Below are 12856 nucleotides of genomic sequence, written 5' to 3'. Positions count from 1 at the left end.
ATACAGAGATGCGCCTGCTGTTCCGAAGCTGACATTCCCGGATGGGTCAATACACATTTTGAAATGAATGAGTAAATGAAAGGAAAAAAAATTATTACCCAGTAATAAGTTTTCAGGAGAGGAGCAACAGGGCCATTTTTGAGTTTTAGTTGAACACAGAGAAATCTCACTTTTTCTGCTAAAAATAACTCAGATCAGTGCAACTAGTCGCAACCTCAAAGGTGAGTCAGGCTTGCAAGAACTCAGAGCCTTGGGGGTTGAGAGTCCCAGATGCTGTTTAATTATCTTAGGGTGACACCCCGTATCTGCAAGTTCCAGATGTTCATGCAAGATAAAGCCATGTGTTTTGTTTCTGTTTTTATTTTTTATTTTTTTTGCTTCCGTAGGCCTCACCGCCAGCCGCCCGCCAAGCCGCTCCGCACATGCACTTCGGGGAGCCCAGGAGGCCGGCAAATTCAGTCGCCCAAGCCGCCCGGGCCGCGCGGCGCGGACGCACGCCCAGACTCGCGCGATCCGGAATGAACCATCTATGCCCTCCGAGGGGGGGATGGCGGGTCAGCTCCGCGCGGAGTCAGGGCCCGGACCCTGGGAGTCCCGAAGCAGCGCGGCCTGGAATACCTTCTCGCAGGACGACCGGGGAGGGGCGGCTTTGCCAGGGCGGGCAGGAGCTGCGGGCGGGGTCAGCCTTCTCGCAGATTCCACACCTCTTCCCTCCACCCCCCCCCCGGCGGTGAACTCGGCTGCAAGGCCCGGGGCCCACCGTTCCCGCTCCAAGGTTTCCCACCCGGGTTGGGGCGTGGAGATCGCGGCGGCCGGGTGCACCGTGCGGGAGGTGGGGGACGGGGTCGGGGTGTCTGGCGCCCGTTGGGCCCACGCGGTGCGCGCGCGGGGTCGTCCCAGGAGGGACCCGTGGCCCCATCACAGACCTCGCGCGTCCCACCGCCCCCTGGCCTCCGGGACCGCACATCCCGCGTGGGCTCGCATGGCAGACAAGAAACTGGTGGTGGTGTTTGGAGCCACAGGTGAGCGAGCGCAGCCCCGCGGAGCCCAGGGTGGGTGGATGGGGCCTGGAGAGAGGGTGCTGCGTCTCGAACCCCTGACCCGGCTGGGGCTGGGGGTGGGGTGGGGCCGGGATGGGGGCAGCACCTGGGCGCACAGCCCCCATCCCGGGAGGGAGATTTAGTTTTGGTACTATGTTCACGTGCCACTTAGTACCAAAACTAAATATCCCTCCCACCTCCGTCCTGACAACCCCACCCATCACTGTCATCAAGTTTCTAGAGTATCCTACCAGGTTAGAGAGACACAAAGATTATTTTTTTAAATGGTAAAAGGTCTTATTTTGCCCCCATCTGTTTTTTTTTTTTTTTCTTTCCTGTATATGTTTTTAAAATCATAGAACAGGGGAGCCTGGGTGGCTCAGTTGGTTAAGCAACTGCCTTCGGCTCAGGTCATGATCCTGGAGTTTCAGGATCAAGTCCCGCATCAGGCTCCCTGCTCAGCAGGGAGTCTGCTTCTCCCTCCGACCCTCCCTCCTCTCATGTGCTCTCTCTCTCTCTCTCATTCTCTCTCTCAAATAAATAAAAATCTTAAAAAAAATAAAAATAAAATCATACAACAACTTCAGGTATACAGCACATACCGTACAATTCACCCATTTAAAGTGTGCAGTTCGCTGATGTCTAAGTATATGCACAGAGCTCTCTGGCCATCACCACAGGCCGTTTTAGAACATTTCGTCACTCCCAAAGGAAACCTCATACCCACTAGCTTTTCTCTGGACTTTCCCCAGCCCCTGGTAGCCATCAGTCTACTTTCTGTCTGTAGATTTGCTCATTCTGGACATTTCCTGTAAATGAAATCATACAGGATGTCGCCTTTTGTCGCCTTTCACTTGGCATCATGTTTTTGAGGTTCATCCACTTTGGGTTTTTTTGTTTGTTTGTTTTTTGGGTTTGGGGTGGGGAGGAGGAGCAGAGGGAGAGGGAGAGAGAGAATCTTAAGCAGGCTCCGTACCCAGTGCGACCCTGGAATCACTACCTGATCCGAAATCAAAAGTCAGATGCTTAACCCACCGAGCCACGCAGGCGCCCCAAGGTTCACCCACTTTTCAGCATGTATCAGTACCCCACTTCTTTTTATAGCCGAATAATATTCCATTTTATGGTAGACCACATCATGTTGATCCACTCATCCATTGATGGACATTTGATTTGTTTCCACCTTTTGGCTATTGTGAATGCTGCCGGGAACATTTCAAGTACAAATTTTCATGTAGACAAGTTTTTAATTTGGGGGGTACATGCTTAGACTGGAATTGCTGGATCATATGGTAACTCTGTGTCTAGCCCTTTGAGAAACTACCAGACTGTTTTTCAAAGTGACTGCACCATTTTACATTCCCACCAGTACTGTGTGAGGGTAGTTGTACTTCTGCACCTTACCTTTTCCACTCCAGGAGAGTTCATGTTCACCTGTGCAAGTCATACATACAGATCTGCCACATTCTTTTCAATCACTTTGGCATGGATCGATCACTTATTTAACCAGATTTTTTCTTTCTTTCTTTCTTTTTTATTTTAGATTTTATTTATTTGAGAGAGAGCATGAGCAGGAGGGAAGGGTAGAGGGAGAAGCAGACTCCCCGCTGAGCAGGGAGCCCGACTATTTAACCAGATTCTTACCGAAGGACACGTCATTTGTCTACAAATTTCCACTATTGCAAACAGTGCTACAGCCAATTTTCTTATACGGGGTCGGGGTGTCTGGCGTATATATTTGTCGCCTTTTGTGAATCCATCCATATATTTATGGATGATTTTTATTTTATTCCTTTTGATGATGATTTTACTTTTTGTCATTTTCTCAGTCATTTTTATTTTAATTTTTTAATTTTATTATTTTTTAAAGATGTTATTTTATTTATTTGAGAGAGAGAGACAGCGAGAGAGGGAACACAAGCAGGGGGAGTGGGAGAGGGAGAAGCAGGCCTCCCCCTGAGCAGGGAGCCCGATGTGGGGCTCGATCCCAGGATCCTGGGATCATGACCCAAGCCGAAGGCAGACGCTTAACAACTGAGCCACCCAGGCGCCCCTCTCAGTCATTTTTAAATCTATTTTAAAGGTTTTTTTTTAATTTTTAAAAAATTTTTAAGTCATGTCTGCACCCAAAGTAGGGCTCAAACTCATGACCCCGAGATCAAGAGTTGCATGCTCTTTTGACTGGGACAGCCTGGGGCCCCTCAGTCTTTAAAAAAAAAAAAAAAAAAAAGGGAAGAAGATGGTAGGTAATACTATATTTCTTAAGCTAAAGGGTGGGTACATGGGTTTTGACATCCCTTTGTGTATGCGTTAAATATTGTAATACATTTTACTTATATATTTTGTACAAGTAAACTCATGACTCTGAGGTTGCTCTTTCTACCTCCCAAGCAGCCAGCTGCCCCATAATACATTTTAAACATTTTTTAAAAGATTTTATTTATTTATTTATCAGAGAGAGAAAGAGAGCACAAGCAGGGGGAGCGGCAGGCAGAGGGAGAGGGAGAAGCAGGCTCCCCACTGAGCAAGGAGCCCGATGCATCCAGGACCCCGGAATCATGACCTGAGCCAAAGGCAGCCGCTTAACCGACTAACCCACTCAGGTGTCCCACATATCAAACATTTGATAAAAGGTGTGATGCCTGCTAAAACATGGAGGAACTTTGAAAACAGTATGCTAAGTGAAAGAAGCCAGACACAGCAGACTATATATTGTATGATCCCATTTGTGTGAAACATCCAGAATAGGCAGATGGATCGAGACAGAAAGTAGATGAGTGGTTTCCAGGGCTGAGAGGGAGGGCAATAGGGAGTGAGTGCTGATGGGCATGGGTTTTCTTGGGGGGTGGGAGGAATGAAATGTTCTCAAATTGACTGTGATGATGGTTGCATGCTCTGAATATACAAAAAACCACTGCACTGTACGTTTTATGTATTTATTTGACCTGAAGCAGCGAGTCTTACTGGTGAAATTCGAGGCAAGTATAATGCGTGCATGGTGGGAGAAGTCTCAGTTGCCCAGTATAAGTATTTGTTTACTCTGGGTAAAATCAGCCAACTAGTATATGGATTTTCCAAAATACTTTTTAAATAAATACACATTATCTACCCTTTAAAAGGTGAGTGAATTCTATCTCAATAAAGCTGTTATTTTTTAAATGGTGTAAGGCGTTCAGTGAGGATCACAGGTGAAAAGCGTCTGGGTATCTGGCTGGTGGGGAGCGTTCCCTTCGGGGCTTCCCCTGAGCAGGACCCCCAGGCAGGTCCCACCCTGCAGGTCTTTCTGTCTCTTCACAGGTGCTCAGGGGGGCTCAGTGGCCCGGACGCTCCTGGAAGATGGGACGTTCAGGGTTCGAGTGGTGACGCGGGACCCTGGGCAGAAGGCAGCAAAGGAGCTGAGGCTGCAGGGTGCAGAGGTGGTCCAAGGAGACCAGGATGACAAGGCCAGCATGGAGCTGGCCCTTAGTGGGGCCCATGCTGCCTTCATTGTGACCAACTACTGGGAAAACTGCAGCCAGGAGCAGGAGGTCAAGCAGGTGAGGGCAGGTGGGAAGATGTGGGGAGGCTGGCCTAGGAGCAGGGCATCTTACAAGGAGCTCCCTGGGACGCAGCTCCAACTTCTAGAGAGGGGCTGATCCTGCCTGTGACCACTGTCCACTGCAGGCCTTTTCCTTCCTCTTCCATGCAGTCCTCCTGGACTTTAGTGAGTACGGGAGGCAGCTGCTTCCTCTTCCAGTAACTTTTGCTTAGATGTCATTCAGACACCATAGTTTGCCCTTTCAAAGTGTATTAATTCAGTGTATACTCTCAAAGTTGTGCAGCCATCACCACCACCTAATTCCAGAATATCTTGTCACCCTGAAAAGAAACCTGTACCTATTAGCAGTCACTCCCAGTTCCTCCCTCCCCCAGCCCACTTTGTCATCCAGTAACTTTTTACTTTCTAAAAAACCAACTCTGTTGACCTATCATTTTGTGATAATAAGATGCACACATTTTAATTGTACTGTTGGATAAAATTTGAATATAAATATACTCACATATTACCAATCTAATCAGAACACATTTCCATCAGCCCAGAAAGTCCCCGTGTCCCCTTTGATGTGTTGTATGTTTCGGTTTATTCTGTTTTCCATGCACATTCTCTCTAGTTAGTCGGTTATTGAGCCCAGGCGGCACGGGGAGGGATAGGAAACAGAGAACGTGAAACGTGGCCATCGTTCTATCCCACTGAAGATGGGGACACTTGCACAGGGCCCGTCACACACAGGTACTCAGGGATCTGTGGAATGTGGTGGCAGAGGAGAGTCCCCTGCTGACTGGCCAGCACATTAGCTTTCAGCCCTGCGTCATCCACAGCCCTGCTTTGGACGTGGGCCTTCCGTGCCCTGGGCTTTGTTAGGAAAAAGGGCCTTCGTAAAATAAAGGGAGATTGGACCACCACTGGTCTCCAGACTTGTTTTTAGCCTTGATATTGTTTTTGATTTTTTTTTTTTTTTTTACTTGACAGACACAGCAAGAGAGGGAACACAAACAGGGGGAGTGGGAGAGGGAGAAGCAGGCTTCCTGCCGAGCAGGGCTCGATCCCAGGACCCTGGGACCATGACCTGAGCCGAAGGCAGACACTTAACGACTGAGCCACCCAGGCGCCCCTTGATATTGTCTTTGAATACATCTTATGTGGAAGCCCATCCCACAAAGTGGAGAGCACAGCTTTTCTGATGGATGGCAGCCTTGGCTCATTATCCCAACTGCCTATGTTCGCATCCCGTGGCCGCCATTACAAGCCAAGTGGCTTAAAACAACAGGAACTGACTCTTCTCCGGTCTGGGGGCCAGAAGTCCAAAATCAGGGAGCCTTCAGAAGGAGGGTCTAAGGGCGATTCCACTCCTTGCCTCTTCCAGCTTCTGGTGGCTGCTGCCTCTCCTCATGGCCACATCCCCGTAGTCTCTACCTTCATGTGGCCTACTCCTCTCCATGTCTCCTCTTCAGTCTCTTATAGGGACCCTTGTCCTCAGATAGAGGGCCCACATGGGATGATACCAAGTTCCTTAACTATATCTGCAGATTTCTTTTCCCAAATAAGGTCACATTCACAGGTTCTGGGGGTTAGGATGTGCACATATCTTTTTGGAGGCCACCGTTCAACCCCCTACACATTCTTATGTGGTAGGTGGTGTGGCTGTCCCAGTTTAACCGCTGCCAGAAGGTTAGGTCGCTGGTCCAGGATCTCGAGGCTAGTGCATTGCAGAGCAGGTGTGGCCCCTGAGCATTATTTGTGCTTCATCCCTGAGCTATACCACCTCCTTAGCGGCCTGCTGAGGCCCTTCAAGGAGCATGGCTTTGCATGGAGCAGGCAGAGGTGGGAGAGCTCCGTGCAGCCCTCTCCCAAGCAGAAGACCTACCCCCACCCGTCACAGTGCACATGGGTGGGCCGCAGTTGAGCATATCGGGAAGTACAACCACCTGGGTGATCTGGAGAAGTAACGCTAAGACAGAAGGCTCACAGTGGTGTGTGAGAGGGCGCGGTACCACGTGCGAGCATCATTCCAGAAGAGGGAGCCTTATCAGAGGGTGAAGTGGTGTCGGCCTCTTAGCATCAGGCACAGTGGCAACGGGGGTGGGAGAGCCAGGGCTCTGACTGGGGACACACATCTTCCCTCTTAGCTTTGTGTCTTCTCCTTTCCTTCTCACCAGGGAAAGCTGCTGGCCGATCTGGCCAAGCGCCTGGGCCTTCACTACGTGGTCTACAGCGGCCTGGAGAACATCAAGAGGCTGACGGCTGGGAAACTGGCAGCAGGCCACTTTGATGGCAAAGGGGAGGTAGAGGAATATTTCCGGGACATTGGAGTTCCCATGACCAGTGTGCGGCTGTCCTGCTATTTTGAGAACCTCCTCTCCTACTTCCTGCCCCAGAAAGCGCCTGATGGAAAGAGCTACTTGCTGAGTGAGTGCCCTTCCTCCTTCCTGAGCGTCCACTCTGAGGAGTGCTGTGGGTGTTGTAGAAAACAGGCTTGTCCTCAGATGGTTCCAGGTCCAAGCCCTGGTTCCCTCATGTTAGGCCTGTGACTTTGCACAAAACATGTAACTTCGCTGGGCCTCTGCTTCCTGCTCTGTGAAATGGGTGTGACTGACTCTTGCAGGGGCAATGAGAAAATCTATCAGGAGGCAGTCATGCGATGCTTCGTCCTAGAGACGAGCACACCTGTTACTTCTCCTTTGGGAGTAAGGAGAGGACTTGGAGGATCAGGTCCAGTGGTAGGTGTCACAGAGTAGGAAAGCGCTTTCTTCTCCGTCTGTAAATGGGCTACAGGGAACCTTAGGCAGCTTGTGTCCTGTGGTTGGCCAGGGTCCTCAGCCGGCCATCCCTCCCCTGTGCGTGAACAGCAGGGACGGTGAGCAGTCTGGGCCTGGTGTTGGCACACTGGCATCGCCCTTTTATAGTTTGCAGAGCTGGTCGGGGATACCTCTTGTGTTCCGACTCTAGCTGAGCTCTGTTCCCACAAGGTTTCTGGGTGATGGGCAGCTGTGGTGGACCCTTCTCATGGGTGTGGAAAGCATCAGGACCCAAGTGCTCCTGCTCTGCCTTCCCAGCCACCAGACCACCTTGGCAGGTAGAGTCACCCACCGACTCCACACATTTAGGGAGCACCTGCCATGTGCCACTCTGGGCCAGTCCCTGGCCGTGGCATCCGGCATTCCTGTTAGCATAGCTGGCTTTCCAGGTCAGGAATCCCAGATACCACAGAGTGCACGGGGGCCGGCGGCTTGGGAGCAGCCCCTTCATTTCCTTCCCGTTCCTGTCTCAGCCCCGGGAGGGTAGGCAGGCCCAGCGTTTGCCCCACTCTGTAAATGGAGCAACCAGGGCTCAGGGCGTAAACAGGGGCCAAGGTGGCAGAGCTCGGATCGCATCCCGTTTCCTGAGTGAAGCCCACTGCCACTGTGCTGACCTGTGCCCGTGTCCTGGCGGTGGGCATGGCAGCAACATGTGCTAGCACACCCCTCCCCCCCCCAGGCTTGCCCATGGGTGATGTGCCCATGGATGGCATATCTGTGACCGACCTGGGTCCCGTGGTGCTCAGCCTGCTGAAGATGCCGGAAGAATACGTTGGCCGGAACATTGGGCTCAGCACCTGCAAGCACACAGCAGCAGAGTACGCCGCCCTGCTCTCCAAGCACACCGGGAAGGCCGTGCGCAACACCAAGGTGGGCTCCCGCAGCCCTGGGCCCGGATGGGTGCCGTCCCAGCTCCCACCAGGGGGCTCTGGCACCCCGGTCTGGTCACTCTCACCCCTAGTGGGGGCTTTATGGGTGGTAGGGAAGCAGTGTCTCGGGCAGCCCCCTCACTCCGGGCAGGGTAAATCTTAATTCTTATCACTGTGAACCTTTGTCATGCTGTACTTGGGAGCCAGGTCTGGCTTAGACAGTTGACTAACTAGCGAGGAAGTTTCCAGGAAGAGGGGATACGAAGGTCCAGGGCAAGGCATGAACACAAAGGGGTGCTGGGCTTCTCTGGGGTGTGACTTGAGGGAGGGAAGGGGAAGGAGACCAGAGAGATGGGCCCCACCCTGTCTCCTCTTGGCCTGGCTGGGAGGGTGGGAGGCCCTCTGACCCCCTCTCCCCGCTGACCCTCAGTCTTCCTGTTCAGAACCCCGGGTGCCTTGTTTCTTATTGGTTCTTCCCATTATGGTAGTGAGACTGACTTAGTAAAGAAATTTTATTAAAGAAAATCTGGGAAACTCCCAAGTCATTGAAAGATAAAAACCACCCCCAGAGCCCCCAGACCCGAGCAGAGCAATGATGGGGACGCCATGGCAGGGCGTGTTTCAGGTGGGTCAGACTCCCCAGACTCAGATCCTGCTCTCAGCCCTTAACACCCACCAGTGTGTGACCTTGAGGCACAGTCCCAGATCCTCTCTGCCTCAGTATCCTCATCTATAAAATGGTTGTATGAATAGTATCTCCTTCCCTGGTTGTTAGGACTGAACGGAATAATTGATGTTAAGTGCTTCCTTAGTGCAAGGAGGTGCTCTAGAAAACATGCCCTAAATGGCCGTGCATTACATCTCAACAAAGAAAGGTCTGATGCAGCTGTGGAGGATTTCAGGAGCTGAGTTGACATTCAGTTTCGTCAGGAAAAGGGAATAGCTTTGGTTTTTGAGCAAGAAAGTGATGTTTGCAGAGTTCTGGTTTGGAAAGGGCTAAGAAGTTTCCATCTCATGATCTCAAAAGAACTCAAAAGGATTTATGATTTTTTTTTTAAAGTAATACCTACACGCAATGTGGGGCTCTAACTCATGACCCCAGCATCAAGGGTCGCACACTCTTCTGACTGAACCAGCCAGGCGCCCCTTGAAAGAACAGGATTTAAGTTGACTTAAAACAGTGGTTTTTGAACTTTTAATCTTTTTAGTAAAAGGGTTTTCAGATGAACTTACTGGAAAGGACTTGGGTCGGGACTGGGTTGCCCACAGCTGGGGTGACAGAGATGCTGACAGACCCAACAGACTCCCCTCTGTTTCTAGACGACTCCGGAGGACTACGAGAAGTATGGCTTCCCTGGCGCCCGGGACCTGGCCAACATGTTCCGTTTCTATGCCCTGAAACCTGACCGAGACATCGAACTGACCCTGAGGCTCAACCCCAAGGCCAGGACGCTGGACCAGTGGCTGGAGCAGCACAAAGGAGACTTTGCTGGTCTCTGACCCTGCCACCTCTCAGCCCCGTCTGGGGGCATGGGGAGGTGTCACAGTGATCCGTTCTTGTGTTACAAAAAAAATTATTTTTTAAATAAAGGCCATTGTTCTCACAGATGGGTTCCAAAAGAAGAGGACTTTGTTTCAGGGACTGGGGTTGGGGTGGCAGCTGCTGGGGCATGAAAATTCCAAAAGGAAGCATCAAGTGGTGGGGGCCCAGCACCCCTCCCCTGCCGGGGGCGGGAAGGCTCAAGACACAGGATATAAATGCAGTTATAAGTTTCATCCAGTAGGTGGGAGACAGCGCTGTGACCACAGCTCTGACCGCTGCTTCGACTACATTGGACTGTCCAGGGCACAGAGGGGATTCCCTAAGCCAGCCAACAAGGCATGCCTGTTGACAGCTGGTGAGGCCAACTGCATGTTCCTTCTTGGAGCTTGAAGGTGTCACCCTCCGGGGTGGGGCCTTCCCCCTTTTGCGGCAGCCCTGAGATGTGGGTGATCTTCAGAATAGGCCAGGCAGAACATGTGAAGGGCAGTGAAAGACTGTGGAGCCGAGGTCGCCATGATTGCACACCGCTGAAAACGGGTGATGCGCTTAGAGCAAAGGCTGGGGGAGGCAAAGTCAAGGAAGTGACAGCGAGGCCTCACTGGTGGTGTGCGCACAGGCTTGGAATGGCAGGGCTCGTTTGACTTCTGCTCACTTTAGAAAAGAGGAAGGTCAACGCCCAGAGAACACAGGTCATGTACCAGAGGCCCCATGGCAGGCTTGTTTTTCGTCTACAGATTTGCATAACCTCCATCCTACCGAAGTCCCACCACATACATTCAATCCATTGATTACTTGAAAGAGCATTTGTTTGACAACCTAAATACAACGTTAACCAAAAAGGTTATGCTCTCCTCCTTCAGGAGCTTAGGTTGGTGGGAGAACCAGATACAAATATGCATAAATACTTATAGATTGACACAGGGCTGCAGAGAAGAGGTGGCACAGATAATAATGGGAGGAGGGGGCCTACTTTAGGGGGACAGGGACAGCCTCTGAGGTCTGAGGGAAGGGCAGCAAGCCCCTCTTCCCCCACAGGGCAGGAAGACTGTGACAGTGTGGGCTTCCAAGAGAATGACAGGCCATCTGCATCCAGCCCTATGTGAGCCAAGTCCCCCAGGTCTCAGGGTGGGAAATTCACCTGCTTGGGGCTGAGACTCACTGTGATGAGATCCGAGAGTGGCCGGAGGTCAGTACGGAGCCTGGGAGGAGCCCCAGGTGCAGAGCAAACCAGCGAGCCCACACTGGGTTCCAAAGTGACAGGACCTGGGCACATCGCTGAGCCTCACCAGTTTGCTTACCTGGTGCTACCTGGCCAGTCTGTTCCAAGGGCACCATGAGATCGTTTGTGAAAGCAGTGTCTGACACCTCTGGGTCACCTTCCCTCTCCTGACACACACGGTCAAACCCTCCTAGGCTCCAGTGCCCTTCGGCCTGTTCTCTGTCCCTTGTAAAGGGTGGCACCCACTGACCCCATCCCACGTGTGGCCAAAGCAGCTGACCTCAGTGGGAACAGTCCACATCCCAAAGCCAGTGAAGTAGAACTGTGCGCAACAATCAGGATGCTCCACGTGCTATGAACTATCCACACTGTGCACATAACCCAAATGCTCGGCAGTAAAACTGCTCTATGATGTTATAATGTCATGATAGATCTGTCCAAACCCACACAACGTACACCACCAAAAGCGAACCCTGATGTAAACCGTGGACTTTGGGTGATGATGACGTATCAGTACAGGTTTATCAGTTGGAACAAGTGTCCCGCTCTGGTGGTGTTGATAGTAGGGGAGGCTGCGCATGTGGGGCCAGAGGGTGTATGGGAAATCTCCGTACTTTCCTCTCAGTTTTGCTGAGAACCTAAAACTGTTCTAAAAAATAAGGTATGTTACAAAATAATCCTAGTATTTTGTTTTTTAAAAGATTTCATCTATTAGAGAGAGAGAGCACAAGCAGGGGGAGAGGCAGAAGGAGTCTCCCTGCTCAGCAGGGAGCCCGATGCCAGGCTCCATCCCAGGACCCTGGGATCATGACCTGAACCAAAGGCAGACGCTTAACCGACTGAGCCACCCAGGCACTCCCAATCCTAGTATTTTAAACCATCTGATCTGTAACAGACTTTCATGTCGACCCTCTTCTCTTGTCTCTTGGCAATAACCAAATGGGGCTGGAGAGAAACCCAGCCCTTCCCGCACCCTGGACACTGAAGTTGAGGTGCCCTGCCTTTGCCGTCATCACAGGAAGGACGTGCACGTGGGTCACACCCAGTGCTGGGGAGTCTGGTTCAGCACCACACAGAGGGGATGACTCCAGGCACCACAACCCCCTGCTGCTGGTGGAGGTGGCCCAGCTGGATGGATGCCATGCGTGCCTGGTTTTCTGAAATCTGGTGCCTGAAATACAGTAGTTAGGTGTCATTTCTCACTTTCCTAACTGTGGTAAAATACAAAGTTTACCGTTTTATTTTATTTTTTTTTAAGATTTGAGAGAGAGCAAGAGAGAGACAGGGAGGGGCAGAAGGACAGGGAGAGAGAAACTCCAGCAGACTCATGCTCAGAACAGAGCCTGACACGGGCCTGATCCCAGGATCCGGAGATCACAACCTGAGCCGAATCCAACAGTCGGACACCTAACTGACTGAGCCACTCAGATGCCCCCCATTTTAGTCATGTTTAAGCATACAGTTCAGTGGCATTAATTATATTCACTGTTGTACAGCCCTTACCACCATCCATCTCCAGAACTTTCTCATCTTCCCAAACGCCGTTCCTATTAAACACTAACTTCCCATTCCCTTCCCCACCCCACCCACCCCCTGGCCCCGCATAAACGATTCTACTTTGTGTCTATGAGCTTGACTACTCCTAAGTACCTTATCTAAGTAGCTGCCAACATTTTTAAAATGAGACAGCTTTCATAGTGTTATTGATAATAGCCAAAGACTGGAAATAACTCAGATGCCTATCAGGGAATGAATGGAAAACAAATGTGGTCTATCCACAGAATGGAATTTACTCAGCCATAAAAAGGAATAAGAACTGATTCATGCTACAAAAGGAATGAATCTTGAG

At 51.1% G+C, this 12856-nt stretch overlaps 1 protein-coding gene across 1 annotated transcript; it reads left to right on the top strand.

Moving 5' to 3' along the window:
• Window positions 1–395: 395 nt before the first annotated feature.
• Window positions 396–9851, top strand: NMRAL1 (NmrA like redox sensor 1). Its single transcript, XM_028117570.2, has 5 exons — window positions 396–1022; window positions 4338–4576; window positions 6738–6987; window positions 8056–8246; window positions 9566–9851. The coding sequence occupies exons 1-5, from the start codon at window positions 530–532 to the stop codon at window positions 9743–9745; spliced, it is 1353 nt and encodes a 450-aa protein (XP_027973371.2). The 5' UTR covers window positions 396–529; the 3' UTR covers window positions 9746–9851.
• Window positions 9852–12856: the final 3005 nt, after the last annotated feature.

This window comes from Eumetopias jubatus, unplaced genomic scaffold (genome assembly GCF_037043125.1).
Source record: "Eumetopias jubatus isolate StellerSeaLion01/CBP00866 unplaced genomic scaffold, mEumJub1_p1.0 scaffold_12, whole genome shotgun sequence".
Classification (NCBI taxonomy): domain Eukaryota; kingdom Metazoa; phylum Chordata; class Mammalia; order Carnivora; family Otariidae; genus Eumetopias; species Eumetopias jubatus.
Note: the sequence above shows the minus strand (reverse complement) of the source record. Positions and strands in the feature narration are given on the sequence as shown.